Source organism: Acyrthosiphon pisum, chromosome A1, assembly GCF_005508785.2.
Source record: "Acyrthosiphon pisum isolate AL4f chromosome A1, pea_aphid_22Mar2018_4r6ur, whole genome shotgun sequence".
Classification (NCBI taxonomy): Eukaryota; Metazoa; Arthropoda; class Insecta; order Hemiptera; family Aphididae; genus Acyrthosiphon; species Acyrthosiphon pisum.
In genome coordinates this window covers 166931048-166957115 of record NC_042494.1, presented here as the reverse complement: position 1 = coordinate 166957115, position 26068 = coordinate 166931048, and the positions used below count along the sequence as shown (strand labels likewise).

Genomic DNA, 26068 nt, shown 5'->3' with positions numbered 1-26068 from the left:
TTAATACGTTCATCGCTACGCTCAAAATCTAAAAAAAGTATAATGAGATTGCTATAGGGGCAACCCAGGACTTATACAACATTAAATTCATCTTTGTTATTGTTTGGTTATCATGGCGATTGTAACGTGTAATCGGTCAGTAAGATATAATAATATTTTAGGCTCCCAGACTCAACAAGATGATGTGTTATCGTTACTGTGTCGCACAAAACTATAAAAATTATCCCTAGCGGCACTCGCGGTAAGTAATTTATAACGTATCGACGAATTAACATAGTATAATATGTATATCAAAAAATATATTTTACGCTTGCCATTGATTATCGTACTAGAGTGTAACACATATCAAAAAAAAAAAAAAAAAAAAAATTGGGCCATTCAATTTCAATTATGAAACGTTTCGACTATTTGTATGTTCAACGAGTTTCGTAGTTTTTGTTTTAGATCGTTTTTTTTGTACAATCAAAAACTAATTTTGCATTTTGCATTTTAAGCTCCAAAAAAATTGAAGCATGCGCACGTATTGGTTTCTTCAATGATGATTTATAGTGCGCTGTAATCACTGGTTTCGACGGAAAGATTCAACAAAAAGTTTTATGTGGCATACTGCATTTACAGACTACAGACGAAAGTCGAAACCATTATTAGTTGGTACTTTGAAGAGATCCGTATTTTTTAACGAATGTTATGATTTATTATTACTTTCAAGTTTAATATCACAAACTGGCAACATACCATTATCTTGCTTCAAAGTAAATGTACCTAACGCACGGTCCCCGATATACGGTTTCTTGCTGTATCTTAATCGGAATTTCAATATTATTATTCCTAATACATAATCTCATATTGCCGAAATATATTAAGCTCAAGTATAAATCGCTGTTTATTAATATCTAAACAAAACACTATTTGAATAGATATTCTCAAAGTTGAATGTTAAATATCTCATAACATACACAAATTGTGATAAAATATATAAAAATAAAAAAATGGAGGCCAACTGAAAAATAACATCACAATATCACAGATTGTAATTTTAATTTTATTTCGTAAAATTATATTTTCTCCTTCAGTATAGTAAATTGAAGTTAATATTTATATTGTATTAAATGTATTCAAACAGGCGATAGTGACAAATAAAGCAATAAAATGATAAAAACTAATGATGTATTTGTTGGTATTATTGACAATACTGATTTAAGCAAAAAAATATACAGAAATAACATAGGTAATTAAATAAAGGTGATTTTGATTTTTAAATATTTTTTGTAAACTTGCCCAATTAGATCTTCACAAACATAATATATTATAATCTTACTAACGAAACGCGTACATTTACTATATTATTATGTATCAATAGCTATCAAATAATTCATGTAACAAAACGTATTATAAATGTATAGTGTATACTGTAAAACATTTGCAGAAAACATAACAGTTCCATTTTCCGAATTAGGTGTTTCCGTATACAATTTATCGACTACGCCCTTTAATCAAGTTTCCATACAATAATAATAATAATAATAATAATATGTAGTCTGCAGTCTGCGAAATATAAAATACGAAACATGTTTTATCCAATGTCTTTGCCCTTTTCGATTTTATTCGTCTTTTGTTGTTGATGTTGTCGTTGGTAAAGTAAATATAGAAAATATACACACAATGAAGACCATATTAGTTGAGTCAGATTTATTTATTAATGGAAAAAAAAAAAAATGTTTTTTTGTTAAACAAATATATTATGTATACGTGTGGTAACTGTAACCACCCGCATTTTATAAAAAAAAATCTGATTTCCTGTAGGTTTAACAATAAAATGGTCTTGTAAAGATTCTAACCGCCGAGTTCCATGCACACACGTACTCACACGATATTACATGGTATTGATTTATCCTCAAAATATCAACTCGTCTATATATATTTGATATTTTTTGTAGCAACTGAGTAAACAAGACAAGTAGTACGCGAGACAACGTGACTTCAGTTTAAAAAAATAAATATTATTATACCTACACCTGGTGCGTTTTCAATTTAACATATTGTTTCTTTTGAACAATCCATCACACATAAATCGTCAATACTGACAAACTAAGTTAATATTTTCAGGTATAGTTTAACGTGTTAAGAATTTACAAATTTAAAACATACTCATTGTATATAGCAATTATTGCAATCCTAAGACTAAAATCTCGAAAAGGAATATAATGTATAAACTCGATGACGATCATATCATTGTTGTTTATTTTAAAATATTTTAAAACCTTTTACAGTTACGTATAAGTTTACAATATTTCGTATCGTATTATCATGCTCGAACCACGTTCTAACTACTTTAGTTTATTGAAAAAATTCTTATTCAAAGTGTTTTTTTTGAATCACTTACCTACCAATAGCATATTATTTACGATAGCTTTCAATTTCTTAGTAAGGACTAAGGATTAAGTCATCAATTCAATAAATAATATACGTCGTAACTCGTAACCGATATTATGTTGATATAAATGTACACCCAACTTGCCAAGTAAGTTTTGATTTAAAAAGTTAAATGATGCACGTATAAAGTTATTCAGAGTCCTTACGAAAATAGAACGTATACAATAATTAATTATTAAAATGTCATCAACTCATTTCGTATTTTTAAGAAGAAGAATAAAGTGAACAATTACGAATAATTGTCTTAATCTTTAATAAATTGTAATTAAAAAGATATTATTAGAGAAAAATTTCACACGTCAAATATGATCCAGACTCAACGATTGTTATATTTTGTCTCGTACTTGTCATAAAAATTTAATTTTAATGTGAATTAATGTTGATTTATTACAAATTGAAAAAACATTTTCTCAACAAAAATACAACTCGTTATTAGTGGTTTTTAGTAGGTAGGTATTTTAAATCCAAGCATCATAAAAAATATGTATTTATAATTCACTATACCATTTCACTGTATTTATACGTGTATGTATGTGTGTGTGTGTGTGTGTGTACTTATACAATGACCTATGACCAATGACTTATATAATGACCTCATTTGAATTTTCCATTCTTATTTTTATTTTAGCGCGCCTCGAGCCTTTGGCAATTTAAATTAAATGATTAACATAATATCTGTCTGATCCATCGTTCATGTCGTATATGCTTGAAGTCGTTTACGCACAATGAAGTATTAAATCGACGAATGCACTATAGAAATAACTTAACATAATGCATATTAAAGTACCGATACCATATCTGGAAAGTTTAAAATACTTTACAGTTAACAACGTGAAGATATTTGTGAACTCAAGTCTTATTGTATCTACCTGCGATGTCGAGCTTACATTTATTTTCCATTTGTTTTTTTACTTTATGAGGAAGAATTTGGCAGTAAAAATAAATATACTATAATAGTCTGTGACTAATGTATACTTTACTTTTTGACATCGGGTTCATATTATTATAGCCACTAATTTACAAATCAGTTTGGCCAAGGTGTATAATATACTATATACAATAAAAAGTGTGATATATAGTATATAAATGATTTGTTTTAAAAATGTGTATGCAATACATGTAGGTAATAGTTCTTTGATATTTAACCATGCAAATATTGTCATATTACTTATAAATTAAATTTTTCCTTGTGAAAAATTTCCTTACTCACAGATTTTAAAAACGCATCTTAGACTCCTAGTCTTGATGTGCATCTAACTAATAATTATTCTCAAATTAACATAATATGGTAATTAAAAATACAAACCTACTCGCGAGAAGTAATCATTAGGATACTTGGGATTATGCTCTGTAATCTAATAAATAACCACATTTGTATCGTTATAATTTATGATACCGGTATTATCTTACGGAGTGAAAATATATATTGTTCTACAAGAATTATAACGTATTTGATCAACTTCGAAGAATATCATATAGAAAGTTTGCTATTGTTTTTATATTAATAAAAACCCAACTAAAGTTTTTATTAGACGATGATAACGTACTACTGTTATTATTGAAAAAAATATTTTTTTTTTTTTTGTAAAATGACGTGCTCAGCGTAAATCTTCTTTAAGTACAGATTCCCTGCAGCGTATATGGACGTGGCGTTTAGCGTCAACTACCAGTCTGGAACATTGTCTAGACCAGAAGCCGTGCTGTTCCGCTGTCCATTGGGTCAAGACGTTGCAGCGAAACCGTACCGAGTAAGAATACATTTTTTCATATTAAATATTATTTCACCATTATTCATTATTATTATTAAAAAATAATATGTCACTTATAATAGTATGATACGTGCATCGACTCGTTGCATAGTCAAAAAAATTGTTACCATCGATAAAATTAATAGTAATAAAAAAAAAAGATTTTTAATTTCTAATTGTCTGTTATATTAAAGGTAAGTCATTTTAATACAGTTAACGCATATAGGTACGTCACGAAATCAACGAGATATCGATTTCATAAGATACCTGTGGATAAATTAATATAATTAAAACAAAGTATGAACGCGTCTGATGAACAATAATACTGATAACTAAAGTTTTCCGGTGACAAATAATCTAAAGAAATAATTAAACCAAGTGTTTCTGAAGCACGTTACGAACTATAATTACATGTTATTACCTATTACATCCTGTACAGTCCCCACTTTTATTCGGTAGAAATTAATTTTTGACAAAGCACAATATCATAACACTTACCGAGTAAGTTACAAGTTTCTGCTGCTGGATAGATTAAATCTTATAAGCAAAGTTAATACATTATTGTAATAAGTCGAAGTCTAATCAAACCCATTACTTGTATATAATATTGTGATGGCGTAGACGTGTGCGTATGTGTGGTATGTCTAATTATTATGTTTAGGTCAAATTAGGTATAAAATACGCATAGTTATGAAATACTTTTAAGAATTGATAAATAGTTACCCTAATTTTAGTTATATATGTATTAAGTAGTTCAGAAATTTGGTATTTGTTTTGTTTTCAAATATATTGATGAAACGTTTTAAATATAGTTGAAATTAGATTGTGGTACGCACTAAAATGGGAAATTAATTAGCATAATGTTATAAGTCTTGTTCCAAAAACTGTCAATTTCATCAGAATAAATCTTAAAATAAATCGTAATAAAATGTCTCACAACTAAAATAATATAACAATTCTATGAATTTATATGTATTAATAAAGATTTATGTTTTAACTTTTTAACAAGATTTTATTTCATAGAAAACAAAATATAAACAAATAAAACTTTACAAATCAAAAAAGTATTTACCTTCTTGCAACAGACAGAACTATGCAAATGTTTTCAAGTTATAATACCATAGAAAATTATTCTGAAATACTGCTAATAATAGTGTTGATAATATATAGTGTTAAGTTTTAACATTCTGTATATAAAAAAAAAAATAATAACAACCAGTAAACAAAACATTATGATTGTAAATAATTGTATGTGCGATGATAGCTAATTAGCAATTACCAGTGAAATTGACGACTAAGATAAAATACAAATAACAAATTAATAATAAAAAGATTCTACTTAGTAAAAATATTGTATTTATAATATTTCATTTGATGTTAGGTACTTTAAAACATCTAAAAAACTATAATTTAGGTTTATATTTTTATCTTCACAATAGTTTGTATTCTTATAATACTATTATCACTTATGCATATTTACACTATCGTATCAATAATTACGAAATTATTATAACATAATATAGTATGGTATGATATAAAATTTAATTTAAGATATTACATAGGTTTAAGATATTACAAACGTTACTTATACGTTTGTACCTTAGTGAATAGAGTATTAATTCGAAATAAATTAAAATTGTTTTGAATAAATCGAATTCCCGATACATTATAATAAATAAATATTATTTTATGATTTATTTTATAAGTATAAAAAAAAAATATTATTCGTGTGCGAGTATAGGGTAGCCGAATTCCGTCTGCATTCATGTGTAAAGTTCGCCTGTGCAACACTGTTGACGCCAACCGGAAGTCGTAGAAATTTAGTTTCTTTAAAACTTTACTCTCAGACATTTGATACTTCGTGTACTATTGTTTCTTGTGATAATTTATTTGTTTATACAGTTGAATTTTAAACATAATCTTTGTTATTTAAACTAATTTACTATAATAACGTTTTCTGAATTCTTAATTCTTATTAAAATAAAAAAATTGTTCATAGTTGTAATTTAAATTATTATTTTATCCAAAAGAAGTCACGTAAAAAAAAATTGAAACGTTAATCGTTGAACACAAGTGGTTAATATAATCAATAATATTATATTATATTTATTTATATACCTAATATAATGTATAGTGTCGTGGTTAGGTGCATGGTTTAAAACTCGCTCGAGTTTCGTAATTATTATAACTTCGCAGAGCTTTTATCAAAACGTCGATGGCCCGTGGTGGGAAAATCTATCGGCTGATGGGGATTTCGTCAGTTTAACCCATCGATCGCGTGTGTTTGGCAACGCGTATGGTAAATATTCGGGTCTAACCGTCCTATCTTTTGTCGGTCGGTGTCCGCGGACAATATCATATATTATTATTAAATCCGGTACACACGCGCGCATGCATCGACGCACATTGTTCGTTCCCAAAGTCAACTAGACGGAAAACAATATGAATCGATATCGCCATCGATGCGCACATGATTATACGGCCGGATTCTCGTTGGATCTCGTGTGCCAGAGTATATTGCATACAGCATACTATTAAAAACGTGAACACGACGCGTCTCTATTATTATACACCTACAGGGTTCCGACGCGACCTTCGAGCGCCATAATATCGGTAATAATAAAGTTATAGATATTTTAATGACGTTAATTCAACCAGCGCGACGTACCTATATATGGATAACAATGCGTTGACCCGTGATTGTCGTACGGGGAAAACCAATTTTAAATTTTACAGTTTGGTTTCGTGAATGGGAGAAAGGGTGAGACCGAGAGTGAGTGAGAGAGAGAGAGATAGAGAGAAATAATAAGAGAGACAGGGTTGACTAAGGAAAAGATACTAAAACGTCGACAACTTATTTAGCTTATACGTCAACTACACATAGGTTTGAAAGAGCCCAAGTTTACCTTCGTGCCCGGAATGGAGTATATATAATACATAGATAGAGAGAGAGAGAGAGATAGGTCTTAGACGAGAACAAATCAAATATCTACTAAAAAGACGCTGGGCCTATAAATATACGTTACATTTTTTTGCGGGGGCACCGATCGCATTACTCAAAGTGTCACCTCCGGTATACGAGGATATACATGCTAATCCGGTGTAGTTTGTCGCCGAGTCTCCAAGGATGTTTATCGTCTCGCCGTCGTCTCACTGGCTTATAATACCGAGAGACCCTCTATATCGACGAGTTCACCTCCGTTCATTTCGAGTGCACGTCCACACATTTCAAACGCACGACTGCCGGAAGAAATCGTCTGTGATGGGATTCACCAATGTGCACGTCACCCCGTCTCGATTATAAACGTAATCCAGTTTTCACAATATAACATTTCCCACCCCCTCCCATTCGACCATCGACACGTTCGGTTTTTTTTTTTTTATCGCCAGAGGTCATTTCATAATATAATACAGCAAACGAGACGTCGTTTTTTTTTCAAGTTGTACGCGTTCCACCATCTACCACCGCGAGGAATATGAATATTATCCGTTCCATTTCTTTCCGATACGCTTATAACGTTTAAATGCTTATAAACCACCGCACATACACGCGCTTTACGGCATATAAATGGCATGCTAAAAGCTTAGGTCGAGAACCCTTTTTTCCTAAAATGGTATATTTATAATAAAAAAAAAGTGAATATTTTTCTGACTTTCTGACCCAAATGCCGTCGGGGGCCACAAATGACACCCGGGTATTCAATCTAATCCCTACATTCAAATGTGGACCCCTATAAACGATGAGGATTATGTAAAACAACAAACACGTCTATTCCCCGCCCCCTTCCCCCCGACACTCGTTCACTCTCTCTCTTTCTCTCTCACACACGCACATGAACATATTAAGCATATCCTCATTAAATATTTTTTGTATCAGCAAGAAGAAGCAATAAATGTAAAAACTTTATTTTCGTTATGGAACAAATAAAATAAATTATTATACTGGGTTAAACATTATTTAGATGCGGCCATTGTGTATACCAGTATTCCAGTAGGATTATTTATTCACAGTTATTGTGTAATAATTTTCATCACGCCGAAATTCTGTACCTACAAATACAAATTTTACAATAAATAAACCTGTGAAAGTTATAAATATTCAGGTTTCTTGATTTCTGAATTACTACAAAATAATTAAAATGTATTTTGTTAATAAAATCAATCGTGCTGCATTAAATTGCATATTATTGTCGGAATCTAACGATTGTTTTTGCTTTCTCACCCAGTGAAACCTATTCAAGTCAAAATGTTACCCAACATGGAACTATTTGAGCACTATTTCTACTCTGAAATTATATAAACAAAAGAAACGTACACCGCGTGTAAAACCAATATGTCCATGCTTCACTCAGACCCTAAGACAATTCTTGTTCTTTTTTTAAAATAATAATGTATCAATATTAATTTTGAATGGTTTAACAAATTAATCAATCTATTTTTTCCGAAGAATAAAATATTCAATGTGATTAGTATTTTCTTGTAATGAAATCAAGTAAGTGGTGGATGTTGTTCAATCCAAAATAAGATATCATAAAATAAATATGTATTTGAATAATATCATTTTCTAGATGATACATCCAGTGAGACTTATGACGGCTAATAAATTTCAGAGGTATATAATATATTCAACAGAACATAAACATTAACTGACGTTTCGTATGTTAAAACTAATAGAATAGCATTGGACAGCATATAATGACTTGAATAATAGTTGTATTTCTGTATCTTATTGGCTGGAATATATTTTCTGAGTTCATATTTTATTTAAATTATTCAAGAGAACATGAAGTCTCGATAAATTTCGACGCAGGAGGAAAAATTCGGTTTCTTTTTGTGTAGGTATTGTCATTTTCATATGACACACGCCAATATAACAAATTGTTTAGAGATAAAAATGCAATAACTTATATTTAGTTCCCAGAAACGATATTTAATATACCGATAATAGCGCGAAAACCATCAATAATATATATCACAGATATTTTTGTATTGTTGCGTCTTTTTTTCATTATTATTATTATTATTACGTTTGTTAGAAAATCGACATTTCGCAGTTCGGTTTCAGTTGAAAACTTTTGATCGGGTCCATTGGTTAGAATAAATGTCACACAATCTAAATTTTGTTTCGGTCTGTGCACAGTACATGTTGTACGGTCTTAAAAATTAATGACCGTATCTAGGTCGAGTAAAAGAGCTTTATATGTTTTGAATTTTGACCAAACACGGTAGTATTCCGCACTGAGAACGTTGCTATTATTTTTGTGTTTGTTTTATTACGGACGGTGGCTGCCATTAAACATCTGTTCCCGACGTTTTATTGTTGAAAACTATACGAAGTGGGCTCAGCTATGGTCATATTTTGAATAAGTAAATGAAAACTTAGAGGTTATTCAGTAAGCTTTTCAGCATTATTTAGGCCTATGAATTTAGCTTACACACATGACAAAAGTTAAATAACAAAACCAGTGGCCTTGCCATTGTTCCCGACTCACCAACTTAGTCACTTAATAAGATGTTTATAATTTATTTTTGTACGTAAACATTTTGAAAACGATAATAATAGTATAATATACAGTATATAATATAGTGAACATGAATATCTAGTTTCAGAGTTATTAACTTTGTAGTGATTTGTGTCAGTCGATCCGTGTGACAACAAGCCCCGGTCTCCCTTACGTAATGGAAAACATTTTCAAATCCTATTCATTGTTACCTATTATTTTAATTAGGTACTATTTCATAAATAAAATAAATTAAAATCGCTACAAAAAAAATTACATTCCATAGTATAGAATATCTGTTATATTATGTCTATGAATAGTCTAAAAAGATTCTGAATTGCATCATTGATCTATTAATTTTTTAAATACAACAAAAAAAACGTAATCGATTTTGTCAAAAAATGGTGGTACGTTTCCTGTTATTTTATTTTTGTTTTTCCCGATTGTTTTGAATAGTTCAGAGAACCGTTTGACCCTAAAAGTACCGACTAAATTCAATTCGCTGCCAGGGGCGTATATCAATTGCGCCGAAATTACCTTTTTACCTGTAAAAAATCTATCGATTGCGCCGCGTATCAACTCCGCCGAACTTTTTTACATATTAATTCCGCCGGTTATCGATTACGCCGAACTTTTTTACATATTGATTCCGCCGGTTATCGATTACGCCGAACTGTTAAAAGGCTTATGTTTGCTAATATATAGCAAACATTTTTGACGATTATGTGAATAAAAAAATTGATAGATTCACCTATATAAAACTAGCATCAAATCATTATTTTAAAAATTGACCATATTATATATTTTTATTACTTTAATTTTTATTTTTTTACCATACCATGCGGCATGTACAATACCTACATATTTTAATTATTATTATTATTAATTAATTATTTAAAAATATGACGATTTTACTTAATTTTATAAAACTAGATAATATACTAAATATATAAGTTATATTATTTTATGATTTTAATACATATCCGTTATGAACGACAATGTTTGAATTGTCTTTCAAAATATTTTTATTTAAATAAAACTTAATTTATACTATTATAGAAAACTAAGTGTACCCTCACCTACTGTTAATTAAAAAAAAAAATTCTGTATAATATGATACTTTTGTTATTGTTTAATAAACAGTCGGCGGAATCAACATAAATAAATAACTGGCGGAATCGATAATCGGCGGAATCAATATAAATAGATAACCGGCAGAATCGATAGTCGGCGGAATCGATAGCCGGCGGAATTGATATTAAAACGGTGGAGTCGATAAAACCCCCGCTGCCAGAAACCAGCCTTAAAGTTGAAGATTAAAAAATATTTACTGCTCTAAAAGGTATGATCAACGAAAAAAAAACCGCATTATTGTTTGTGTTAAACTTTATCTAATCAATACATTCGCTCCGCTAAGAGTCTAAAACTTATAAAATATTCTGGATAATCATGGTGATTATAAATATACTCTAAAATAAAATAATAGTTAACGGTAGTTTAAATAGTTAATGCAAGTATGAAGCCATTAAAAATAATGAAGATGACTATAGTTCTGTGAAATAAACATTACCGTTACTATTATTATAACAAACGACAACGGTACCTAATCATTGTTGTTGTTTCATGTATATTTTGGGTACGTTATCTTAATTGTAATGTATTTTATACAGTTTTGTTATGACATGCAACGTGTTTTACTATGGCGTAGTTTTATTTCAAAATATGTTTTATCAAGGAGATATAGACTATAATAATGTGTAGAGGGTCACTTTTTTTGTCGAAAGATTTTTTAAAAGTTAAAAAATAAATAAAATATGTTATTCAAATTCACCTGATCTGGCGATTATTCAGGGATTGGTCCACATAGACTGTTACAAAACCATAATTTTTTTTCGTGCGAATAAACCCAAAGACAAATTAATATCATACGGCATACACCTCCGTCAACTAGCAGCTGTGTACTCCAAAGTTAAGCCACCTAAGTTTTTACTCTAAACGTGTGAGTAATTATGTTTCGAATGGGACAAAAAGTACTCGAAAATGTCTTTCAGGTGTTTGTGATATAACGTTTGTGACTTTGCTATACGGAGACACGCTTTGCACACCTTTGAATATCGTCTAACATGGCTTTAACAAGAGGTTTATGATATACTGCGCTGATGTTAGACTAGGTCAAGAGGTCTCCAAACTGTTTTACTAAGAGGGCTATCTAAAAAGAGTATTTTATAATATAATATATTATAATTCTATGGATATTTAAAATGTTTGGTTTTATTGAAATGCAATGCACATATTATTTATTATTCCAAGTTGTAGACGATTCTTACGACACGCCGCCGGGTTTTTTTTAGAGAAGTGGTATGAGGAATTTAAGTATTGTGTAGCATATTACGGGAATAGTTGAGTTTTGGATTATTATTCTCTGCAGTAGTTATAGTGGGCCGGTAAAAAACTTGTCCGTGGGCCGTAGTTGGGATACCCCCGCGGGGTTAGGTCGTGGCTCACTCACCTCGTCTACAGTTGATCTCTTTGGATGGGAGGGCGGGGTGTTTGAGGTGCACTGTGAGGTAGGACGATATCTTCAGGTGGATCAGCGATATGGTAGTAAATGGCAACACGAACTGGGCGACTGCCAGTCCGACGGTGAACGTCTGTTGGGCCATGCGGTTCGGCCATTTCTCGACACACGCCTCGTACAACCGGATGGGTCCGACGTGCACCTCCTCGACGTTCTGGTACAACAGCAGTGGCACCATGGCCGCGAACGACACCATCCAGATGAGCACCAGCGTCTTGGCAACGCTGCACCGGAACACCGAGCCCCGGGGGTTCCGGACGATCGTGAAGTACCTGCCGGATGAGACGGAAAACAAATTTATAATCTCTCGCTACATATTAGATGCAGCTGAAGTACAACGCAAAAACAACGTGAAGAGATACGTGTGTCACCTGTAGGCTAGTGGCGTAGCACTCTCGGTTTATAAAAGTATAGGTGATGGTAGCGGTGGTGGTGGTGGTGGTGGTGGTGGTGGTGGTGGTGGTGGGAATGGGGCGCAATAGACTTTACTGTGGGTATACATAAATATAGTATACGCATATAATACCTAATCAATGGTATTGACCTGATATTTTTATATTATATATAATACAAATGGCAAAGACGGAGGAAGGGTGTTGAAACACCTAACACTCCTCCTTCTCCGAGATCTACGTCACTGACAGTGGTGCCCATGCAGAGCTCGCAATATCAGAGATTACATAACCTATCCTAACCTGGATAGACAAAAATAGAAACGGAAAACTTAATATTATATTCACACGCGAGCTGCGTGCACACTAATGCCAAAACGAAAACGAGCTACTTGTAACCTGTGACGACGTCCATTATCAGTTTGGATTTGGTAACCGTTTTTTTTTCGTGAACCATACATTTGATTCGTATTCCATTGAATAAAGTATATGACGTTTTATTTTTATTATTTTATTTCAATAAGAAGACTAAAAAATCTGGGAAACGTACGGGTCTACACCGACGATAAATTTAAGATAATCGTCCGCGGTAAAATGTTGACGATTCGTGGTAACGACGACGTGATGTACCTTGTGCCCAGCGACAGGTGTTGTACGATAGACTTGTGCTCGAGGTCTGTGTCGATTTGTCCAAAAACGAAAAAAAAAAATCCCCGTTTTTATGTAAGTATTGCATAATCAATTTAAATTATGACCCATCCCCTCGTGTTGTAATAATTTACAGCTTTTTCTAGCGCAATCGGCTGCAAGTCCGTTCTCGGCCTGGAAACGTTCTCTTTAAGTGACCAAAACATCAGCGCCTGTCAGCGTTTACGTTTTATCCATGGTTGTATGGTTTGGTATTGTTTTTGCCTTTACAGTGCGACGAATCAGAAACAGGCTTTTATCTTTTCTTTTTTTTTGACAAGAGTACAAAAATATAGGTAGCATGCACTTCACTTTTGCGCGTTCGCGTTTATATAATATGTATTTTTTTTATTATCGATCGTAATTAAAAACGTCATTACACGCTCCAACAATGCGCACAGTAGCGATAACTTCGATCAATACCGTTTGGGGGACTGACAATATTTTAATCAAACTCTTGTGCCATGAAATCGTAAACAGAGGGGGAGGGTTTTTTTGTACCATATTATATTAATTCACTTGCTATAATATATAGAGAAATATCCCAATTTTTTTTTTTTTTTTTTTTAGTAATACCTACTTGTTAGGATTGTTACGTAATACAATGGCGATTACACAGTTATCTATGTGTATTGTTTCATAATTTTATATTTTTATTTATATGTTTTTGTGATTTTACCAGTGCATTATTATCACGAATCTTCAATTTGTAAATAACAAGTTTAATATCGAATTTAACATTTTGAAAAATAATATTGTTCTGAAAATAATCAAAATTCAAAAGTAAGCGTTAATTAGTAACTTTTATAATAACTGAATTACATAATATATACCAAATTATTTAATGTTTAAGTTCAAGTATATAATGTTTAGAAATAACTTGTTCAATATTTTACTCACCACTAACACATTCGTATTCATCAGTTTCCAGCTTTCACTACCACAGTTTTAGTATAGTTTTTAATTAGTGTAAACATACGACATTTCGTATGCTTTAAGCTATCATTAATTTTTATTAAAGTCCTCTACAGTTTTATTAAAACAAATTTATTGCGTAGCTGGGTTTTATGGTTTACATGTAAACTGCAGTACTTTCTTCGAAAAATATTTTAATAATAATATTATAAAGACTATTATTATTACTATTACTTATATAAAACCAATGGTGGGCAAGTTAATGAAAATAATTAACTGTGGAAAGTTAAGTTAATTCAATTAAATTACCTTCAGTTAAGTTAGAAGTTAACAAAAAAATAAAATTTATCTAGTTAAGTTAAAAGTTAAGATGGAAAATAAAATTAACTTAACTCAGTTAAATTTTTTTTTCAATTCATAATATTCATAATTTATCAATTGCCCTAGTATTTTGATTTGTACATTGACAGACATTTACCAAGACGCTTAGCACTGTGCAAACATAATACTTATATATATTTTTATATATTATTATATTTCATTGTTATTAGAAACTTATAAGTTATAGGTTAACTTATAAACTTTAAATTATCCTAAACTTGTTAGAGTCTAGAGAAGATATTAATTATTAGTAGTAGTATACATTTTACTGTAAGTTTTCTATCCTAGTTAGACTTATTATATTTAGTACCATAATAGTCTATTATTAAAATAAAATCAATGAATGATGATAATAGTATAATACCTACCAAAAATTGTTTCCATATTTATTTCGATAATGTTATTTTCTAATCTCATATGTTTGCTTGTATTTATACCCAACGAATACGGTAATATAAATTATAATTTATAAATATCTCGGACGACTTTTTGTTTTGTCCATTGGAATTATTGTCGTATTTACCAGAAACCAGTATATGTTTTTGATATAATGATTTCCATTTAAAGATACTATGATATTTAGTTTTAAACCTGTTTTTAGGAATTGGAGAGTTGGATAAAACAAAAATCGGAAGATTCAATACCGAGTAGATCATTAAATAATATAGAATATATAGAATATATAGAATATATAGATTATAATATAATTTGATTATTATGAATTGATGATATTATATTATTAGAAAAATAAATTACCAAAATTGAATGAATAAGTTTTGTCTCTTGGTTCTACACATGATAAAAAAAAAATGTAATTAACTTAACTGTACAGTAATAATAATTAACTTTAAAAAGTTAAGTTAAGACAATACAAAATTTAACTGAATAAGTTAATAACTTAAAAACAAAAAATCTAACTAGTTAAGTTAAAAGTTAAAAAAAATTTAACTTTTTAACTTAACTTTAACTTATTAACAAGTTAATGCCCATCTCTGTATAAAACATATGTCGTATGCATTCAAATTATAGTCACACATTAGTTGTCTTTAATATGGTTTGAAATTGAAACCATTATTGCTACCTCCATTGTTGCTTATAAATAACAAAAATATTTTTATACAATTTTACTTAGTTTTTTATTTTGTTTTATATGTTTTATTGATCGTAAAATAAAATATTTCTTGTTTGACAAAAAAATATGTTATTACACCACTTACAGATTAAATCAATAATAATTATAAGCTATATAATTCCATTAGAATGATTGCCTTTATATTACACTTGTGTGGACTACTTATTGCCGGAGTCGAGAAATAGTGTAGAATATCCCCGCTGGATAAAAGGCGTGATTACATTGATTGGTTATTTTTACATGAGTTATTGAAGGAACAGTTAACTCTGGAGTCTTATTGGCCTTAAAATCCTTCCAGTCAATACGAGACATAATATTCCCTATTGGCTATTTTATATTGCACCAAACAATTTTGTTTTCCATGGTCCCACTAGTAGAATTTTACATTGCAGTAACGAACATCTATCTGAATTTAATTTTTTCGTTGATGGTAGTTATAAGTTGAAATAATATTGTTACTTGGTTCTTAATTTAAGGTACTTATTCACCCATTTTCAATGTTGATATGCGGTTTACGGTATTCCATATGATGTTATATATATTTATAACTGTAAACTGCAATAATAAATATTCTATATATTTTTATAAATCACTGTTTCTTGATTAAAACTTCATTTCAGACACATATTTTCTCGTTGTTTATTAAATGTTTAAAATATATTCATACACGCTTTAGCTATTTCCAATTCTGCTTGTAACCAAAGCATAATAATGTTACATAAGCATGAATGCTCCTTGCACGGAAGAAAACTAACCGGAATGTTTCATTAAGGTGGGAGTGAAACTTTTTTTGAGAGCATTAACCTCATCACAGTTGTTCTTAGTTTACACCGTTACGCTCCCTTTCAGCACTCTTTTAGTTTGCGTAACCATTTTTTCTTGTTACATTTTTCCAACTTTTTGCATAATAAGAGGAGAGTCTACCCAGTGAAACAATATTGTAATGTATTTCGAAAACTGTATATTTTCAAGCTTTACGTCATACCAAGAAACAGTAAACTACATAGTATCATTTTGGTTTTTAAAATAAAAACAACAAATATGGAGGATGCGTGTTATGTGGACTGGCTTAAGTATGTTCATGAAATAAATCATTTGGATCTATAAAAGTCAACCTAACAATATAACAATATTATTTGTTCGAACAGTGTTTAAAAATACCTTTAAACATATTATTATGATTTTGAAAAAAAATAAATTTGTATAATTTCGTTTATGGTATTATAAACGTATTGTTTTATATATAAACGTTTGTGTCTACCGGGTTAGGGTGAGTAGCTGGTTTACCGTGGAATTGGTTGTTGCCAGAATTAACTCGACAATTAACTCGGGTATAACCCATGTAGCTCGTCATAGCTTAAATGAAAACCACTACAAAGAATATGTTAACAAAATATATGTCATAGTTTATTTTATGTGTGCCATTTTGCACATCCGAAAATAAACACGAGTAATTGGTTTTTAAACTGTAAATACATGATATCGCAAATTATCAGACAGAAGAACCACATCAAAGTGTAAAGCAAATAGAATTTCCTGGTTGTATTCCTTTGTTACACACACACACACACACACACACACACACACCAGATATATAATATATATTATATATATGTATATTGTATTGCCACTTCCATTCGCTTATACAATACACAATCACATAATTACTATAAATAGGATCGTTATTAACAGAATTAATTGTACAGTTGCGATGCGCTAATTAATAATTGCTTGTATAATAACACGTGTGGGAGGTGATGTACAAAGCCGTTTATATTCAGTGGTGGTGCAATATTCAGATTAATCCATTGTAACTTACCTATTAGTTTCTCATAAAATAAAACGTAAGTGAATGTAAGTGTTTACGACTGATATCTTATTATGTTCGTGATCTTAAAATATAACCATGAATATTATAGCATATAATATGTATATTATAATAAGCGACAGGAAAATATTATTCTCTCGATAAAATGTTAAAAAATAATTGAATTAAACAATTAATCTTCAACTTACGTTAGGCTTAATATTAACACATTTTTGTGATTAGTTAATTGTATGTGAAAACATAACACGTCATTTAAACATACATTTTATGTTTATTATAATATTGGTGTATACAATTTATCAGATAATATTTTGTGTTGGGCGATAGTTGGCTGTTATAATCACAATAGAGACGTGGAGAAATACAACGTTTTATCTGGCATTCTCTTAGAGTTCATTTTCATACATTTCGAAATCCAGGATTATTATATTTAAATAGTGTTAATTTATAAAGTCGAGACAGGGTGATCAAAGTAACCGAAATTCCAAACGTAAAAGTTTTATGAAAGCCTCCGGTGTTTAATGTGAATTAATTAATTTTGTGCATAATAATTGTGCCAGAACCTCACATATCATATAATATGTTCTAAAAATATCACGTATTTTTAATATTATTATTTCGTTGATTTTCTTACAAAGCTGAAATGATAAATAAATATCAAGTGTGTGCGCGTGGATATAAACGACATTGTTGCACTATATATTTTCATAAGACCATACAATATTTGTCGTCCCACGCCCATTAGTTAGGTATGTCTTAGATTCTGTCCATAATATATAACGTCTTGTATTCTGAATAATAAAATTATAATATTGGTTACCGACGACTCCTATTGTAAGCCCGGACATTTATTATTAAAATAAAACGTACGTGATCTGCGTAAAAACATAGAAAATATGGTTCTTGTTTAACATATGTGGACAATTTCAAACGACCGCGACATTCGTATGTTTAAATAAACAAATTTCTATGTAGCATGATCAAATTAAAATCATAAAATAGGTGTACAAGTCATACAAATATACTTGATAGCTATAATAAACGGTGAATATTCTAAATTAAAATATATTGCTATTTAAATAATAAATACTATGTAAGAATAGTAATTATTATTAATATATCGTATAATATTATTGTACGATAATATGATTAATGATTGTACATCATGGACATACACTATACAATTATATTAATAATCGTTAATTATTTAAATTAATTTCTGTATTAAAGAAATTAACGTATACCATAGATATTCATTATAATACTAGGTATTCATAAATACGCATTATGCCTATGCGTGTATTGGTACCTTGTTTCACTTTGAGTATATAATATATAAAATATTGCCTTCCATCGTGATGACTGATGAGTATTCAGTTGGTTTAATTGAAATAAGTAATTATGCTAATCGACCAACTTTAAAAACATTATTAAGTAATCACCATATTTGCAGTCTGTACTGAATTTTACAAAGGAATGTTGCCTGTTTTGAGTTTATTTTTTTTTAACGAAGAACAGACAATCAGCTTAATTTATTGTTTTTGTTAACAAATATAAAAATGATAAAAATATTTTTTATCTCACTACTTACCTAAAATATTATAAAGTATACGTTATATATTATTATTTTAATCTTTACAATCAGCTTAATTATAAAATATATTTACGTATTATATATTTAGTACCGAATTTAAAAACACAGACTATGCAAAAATATATTTGAATGTGACAATAGTTATGAAATGATTTAAATAAATATAAATAAATCTAAATAAATCAACATCAATTAAAATGAATAAGTTGATTTGAATTAAATCTAAAAACCTATACATCTGATATTATGATACTAGGATCAAAATGTCACCTTACCTCTTTACTTGACATTTTTAAGTATTATTTTGATTTACGAATGTGTTCACCATTGTTATCCATATTAATTGCATTAGTTTTTTAAAATTTTTAGTTTTTAAGTAATACCGTGTTACCCGTCAATTATAAAAGCAAGACACAGTCACTAGGTTATCGGTGTGTCTCATCGAACATTATGAGTTAAAAACAAAAAAAATCTTAGATACACATAACATTAAATTATATTTTTTTTTTAAGTAAAAATAGTAAATATATATATTTTGTAGGTAAAGTACAAAAAATAATTAAAAATTGTATTCATTAAATTCAGTAATATTTTTCAAAAATCAAATTTCTAACTAATGGTTTGAAAAAATTATTGGAAATAAAACAACGTAAACACTTATTTATCTTGATTTTTACCGTGTTCATAAATTACATTATACTTTTGACGTTACCCAAGTAATACACTATTATAATATAATCTAAGAAAATAATATAAAAAAAACAATTTTAATTTAGATATACAATATTATAAATGCTGTAATCCCCATTTCATTCATTAAAATACTAATTGTTTTTTTTAGAATATCATTTACAATTTCTATATGGTGTAACCGGTATCATTATTATGCACATTTATACATTTATTCAAACTTTATTTACAACAATAAACTAAGTCCGTCAAAAGTGAGTGTTCATAGTTAATTTCCTAAGCCATTAATCATAGTATAATAATAATAATTGTTATATGAGAAGTTATAATATTATAATATAGAAAAGCCAACTTACAACATAATTACAACAAAAATCGACAAATTGATCTACGAGTAAACAATTTATTTCGTTTCACAAGTTATCGATGCATTGTATAATATACAACAAAATAAAGTCAGTTAAATTTGTAATAGTTGATAAACCTAATAAAAATAATAATAATAATAATAATAATTTTAATAGACAGCGGTTATATCAATGCAATGCATACATATAAGTAGCGAAATTGCCTATCTAATGCGCCATCTTAAAATATAATTAGCTGTTTAGTATCTTATTGGTGACGTAAAATTTCACCAAAAAAAAGTTCACTGATATTGAAAAAACTTAATATAATATCATAATTGTGTATAAATAAATACAGGCAGTTAAAGTTTAATTTTAATTTTCATGAATTAAAAAAAATCCACAACTTAACAATTTTAAACCGAATATAATATTTTAAGAGAAAAATGTTTTAATATCCAAACGATGAACGTAATTTGAAAGAGACCATGATTACTAAACTAATTTATTTTGGGAAACAGTTCCGGTTTTTAATTATATTTGTGTTACTCAATACAATTAAAAAAATATATAAATTTAACTTATTTTTTTTTTATATATTCAGCCATTTAGGAAAACAGTTCATTGAAGTAGGTCAACAATTTGTATTTTGTACTTCAATTTAGAACAATGAATTATTACAAATTTCACTTGGACTCATAATCCCATATTCCATCAACACATTCTCGTACATTAAAATGTTACAATAAAATGTAATTAAAAGTCACATGCATTTCTACAAAAGTTTCCTCATTTATTCCAACACAAAATGTTTTTTTAAATTATAACATTTTATTACATTGATTTAAAACAATAAAATTGTAGTGAAATTTTGGAATAATAATAATAATAAAAATTATGAACACGAACTTGCCTATATTATTATAATAAGTTACTCGACTGGCATATGCCTAATCCAATGTTATATAATAATAAAATCATAATTTAAATATATAATACATAATTTAAAAATTAAATGTTGAGTATAGCCGAGTTATCTATACATAACTTTTATACTGAATGTGTATTACGTTTTTTTTTTAATAACTAGAGCTCATAAAGAAAAAAACAATGGATAATTATTTTATTAATTAACAATGAATGAAGTTAATTAAACATGGTAATATATTTTAGTAGTTTAGTACTAGGTAGAAGTAACTTCGGAATAAAATGTCAAATATCGTAAATATTAAAATACTAAAAATATAAATTCTATACAAATTATAAATCTAAAACTAATAAATGGATAGAATAAAAAATATATTTTTTTTTTACTTGAGAAAATACTAAAGATTGACATGATAATAGCTGGTGTGACTAACGAAGAGGCATAGAACAGCGGCCTATTATAAAGGTGTAGGACACTGGACAAGTGTTCCCAACCGATTATTAGATGAGTGTTATGCATTATTTATTAATATTTGACGTTTTCGAATTTATCATTTAATAGTTTAGAATGGTATGAGTATCTTTCAATTTTATATTTGTTTAATTGTATAGGTATAAGAAATGAGCAAACATTTTATATTTAATACCCATACATTTTCTTTTGTGACATTTGTATATAAGAGTTTACTTTTATAAAGTAAATCACTTCCAAGTATTTCACTCTATTTCCTATTTTATTTTGAAATGCATACCCTTTTGCAGTTGAAAATTACAAAATTCCAATGGAAAATATCTTGACGTATTCTTGTACATTTTCTCCTAATACTCTAATAACAGTAAATAACGAATTTTCTCCAAGTCAATGTATGGAATGAATAAATAAATACACATTCACGTTTATGTACAATACATATTGGATCAACATATCAAGTAAGAACATTAAATAAAATAACGAATAAAAATATAAAATAATTACTTGATTAATTTAATTAAAATAGAGTTGTTTAAAATTGTTTAAAAAATGTATATAGATACATTAGGCCAAATTTAGTGCAAAGTAAATAATTCATTGTAAATTAAATATTATATACTTTTGATTTTTAACTACGGTTACTATAAAAGTATAAATCTAATTTTTAAATGCCATTTTTAACGCATTGATAACAAATCCGTGTATTGGATAATAATATAATAGACCTATAAGTCTTATCAAAATTAACAAAATATTTGTTATCAGTCCACCACAATTATTATATAATATTGGATCTCAAGTTATGCATAGTGTTGTATCCTTCAATGAAACTCGCTGTTAATCATCGATCCATGAATTAATTTTAACTTATTAACGAGAGAAAAAAATTTTACATTTGTCGCTCTCGATGGTAATAGTAATAATATTTACCATAAATTATCTAATAGTTTCCATTTTACTTATTATTAACAAACTAAAACGAATCGTGATCATTAAAATTTATGCGTTTTAAGTTTTAACAACAAGCGAGTAAAATATTATAAATGTCAAATGCTATAAATATTCGCTATGCATACAGCATTTCAATAGAAAAGCTAAATAAAATGTATAAACTTATTCTAGTGCACTATTATAACCATCATTATTAACTACGATATTATATCTATTCGACGTACGGCTATACCGAGTACGTCTTATTAATTACGAACGGCAATTTTCCTTATGCCCTCGAAAAATGATTTTAAGCCCCTTGGAATACCAAAGTCAATAAATTACAATCACTTACGTGACCTAGTTTATTGTTCATCCTAACTTTTGGGGTCTCAAGCAATATCTACGAAAGCGGACACCCTCTTGCGCCGGTTTTTATCTATACGACTATGTCGAACTCGGGTATCACATGTCAGATTAAACATGTCAAATAAACATAAAACAAAATGTATAAAGATAATGTTATATTATACACGAGTATTTCGGTGCCTACCAATTTTCGACAAATTACACTACGAGCATACATTTTCTAAAATGTTCACTCCCGCGTGATGTGTTGGATATTAATTTTGACGAATATTTATAAGTTAATACATTATATTGGAATATAAATTAATTTATATTATGACGAATCATCGTTTTTTTGTCTACTTCCATAGCTTGTTCATCATTAATAGCTGGTGTTATATATTTTAATATTTATTTATTTAGAGTGCATACATAAATAGTATTATATAGTGTTAACATTATTATAATTGTTCGGTATAAAAAATTGAAATAGTTATATTAATAAAACAATTTTTTACAATAAGCTTAATAATTTTTTTTTCTATGAATATACTGTTAAATGTGATATATTATAACAATTTGTGGTAATTTAATTATTCCTGAAACAATTGTAAAATTAAATACCATCATAAATGCGGGTTTGGACAAAATAAAAAATATATATAATAAAAAATTAAAATTTCTAGTCGATCAACTCATAAATTATTATATTTTGATTTAAATGATTTTAGTACAACGAATTGGATGTTGATAAATAATTAATTACCTACTTAAATAATAAATATTATGTTCGGTACCGAAACGAAATAATTGTTTTAAATATTTACATTTATGTTTACTATTCTAACCATTATCACTATGTTATTGTTCAAAAATGTATATTTCAATAGGTACTCGAATGCATAATGGAGATATTTTTTGAACGATATTCATACAGAGATTTACATAATATTATAAATTAAAAGTGAAAAAGTATTTACAATTCGCTGGATATTAATATTTTTTATTATGAATTTAAATGTGACGTTGATACGATTTCCAAGATATGAATTCAGCATGAGCATGTGCAGTTGCTGACATTATAATATTATTGTTTCAACTGGAAGACGGAAAAATATCACTTACGGCCATAGACGCGTGACGTCGTCCCCGCGGTGTCTGTACCGCGCAACGACAAACTATTTCAATCGCACCAAAACGTAAGTATTTTCAATTAGAATACGCTTCCAACTCTGCTAACTGCACAGAATGTGACCAACAACTGCGCTCGTCGGAACCGTAGGCCGAGTTTGTGTTTTGAGACATTCGGTGTTATTCCCCCCCCCCCCACAACCACCATGGTAATGATCATTGAACACACAACTCTGGATGCTCGCCCTTTCAGTTTTTTTTTAAGGTGTGCAAACAATTAAAGAGGCCAATTTTTTCCCACCTCCAGGCCAATCGTTAAAAAAAACGTTTCTAGTGTTTTCAGTTTTTCATTACAGATTCATTACAGTATCAAAAACATACTTAATAAAAACAAATTTTTATAGTTAACACATTACATTTTACCGTTCATACATTCTGTGTATATACTGTATATAGTGTATATAGTAAAGATATTTTTAGATAGAATAGATGCATATTATTATTATTATGTCTTTTGTCTATCAGTAACGAGGGGCGGACTGGCCCAGGGTGCTATACACCAAGTAGCACCCCGGGCCCCTGTTTGTATTTATGATCCGGGCCTCCGATTATCACAGTCGGTATACGGTATAATACTGGTATAATACGGTATTATACAAAATAAAAGTGAGTTCTTGTTGTTGCAATTTGTAACTGATCATTGTTTTCATCAAACCCAAAATACAAGGATACTATAATATGATCTTAGGTAATAAAATAATATATCAAATAATTATATCTGATGTTAAATTGTTTTCCCATAATAGTTGTGCAAATAAAAACTTATCGAATTAAAGTACAGGATTCGTAGGTAGGCACGCGTTTAATGTATTATCCGACGTAAATATAACAGTGTTTCGTGAGGTATCTCAAGTGCTGATTTAATAATAATTGCAATAGGTATGTTTTATGATTTTTCAAAAATAATATAAAAATGTTGCTATATAGTACATATATTTAAGCATATTTTGAGAATTTTAACTGCATATTTCGGTAATTTTTAGTGCAGCAAGTCAGGTCCTGAACCCTAAATAGTAAATTTATTTATATACGAAAACTGTAAAAACTTGGTTTTAATCTATACTTAAAACACCCCCCCCCCCCCCATTTCATAATTCTGGCTACGCCACTGAGTAGTTACGTGTATAAAAATGAAAGAAAATATAATATATAACATTATACAATTATTTTACATTTTAACTTATTTATTTTGCGTTGTTTTTACTTATTACAATAAATAAAAAACATCTGTGGCAATTATTTAAAGTAACAAACACAATTAATTTGTATACAAATAGAATAAACAAAAATATTAATTCATACATTTGATACAAATTTTTTTATTAAGTACTCAATTTCAAATAAAAAATAAAAGTATTATTTTATTTTGATAGTTTTAAGCTATGTCATGTAGATTTGGGTAAACACTTAAATACTTAATGTATTTCTATGACACTGAAAGTTTTCCATTTCCAAGGAGTCTTCATCAAACTCTCGATCATTAGTATGGTTGTATTTATGAATGTTGACAACAACCAGGGCTGCATTTGGGGGGCCCTGGGTACAACTGCCCCAACGCCAGTATTTTAGGGGCGCCAAAATATTGAGGCCAGAAATATGTTTGCTTATGAATTATTAAAATGGTATAATTTTAATTATTTTAATAACAGTATTATATATATAGCATATTAGTATTATGCTGTTTGACATTTTTTTAATTAATATTATTTGCATAGTTTTATATAATTGTATTTTATTTATTTATGACGTGCTTCTCATTCTATTATCGAATGTACTTATTGTATGTATAGATTGTAAATATATATATATTTTTTTTTAAATTGTGAATGTTTGATGCATTGAATGTGTTTCAGTGTCATTTGTAATTTGTTTTATCATGTTTTGAATTGGATTCAACCCGTTTATATATTAATATATAATAAATAAATAAATTAATGAATAAATAAATAAATAATCTGCAATATAGGAATGTAC

General features: G+C 28.8%; 1 protein-coding gene across 2 annotated transcripts in view; it reads right to left on the bottom strand.

Annotated features, from left to right (window-relative positions):
* The window catches only part of LOC100575654 (neuropeptide Y receptor type 2-like), a 78446-nt gene that overhangs the window by 5488 nt on the left and 46890 nt on the right, over positions 1-26068 (bottom strand). For both annotated transcript variants that reach the window (XM_003242064.4, XM_029488803.1), the window contains one exon: positions 12192-12532. In XM_003242064.4, the coding sequence (XP_003242112.1) occupies positions 12192-12532 (341 nt within the window). The remainder of the gene's footprint in view (positions 1-12191; positions 12533-26068) is intronic.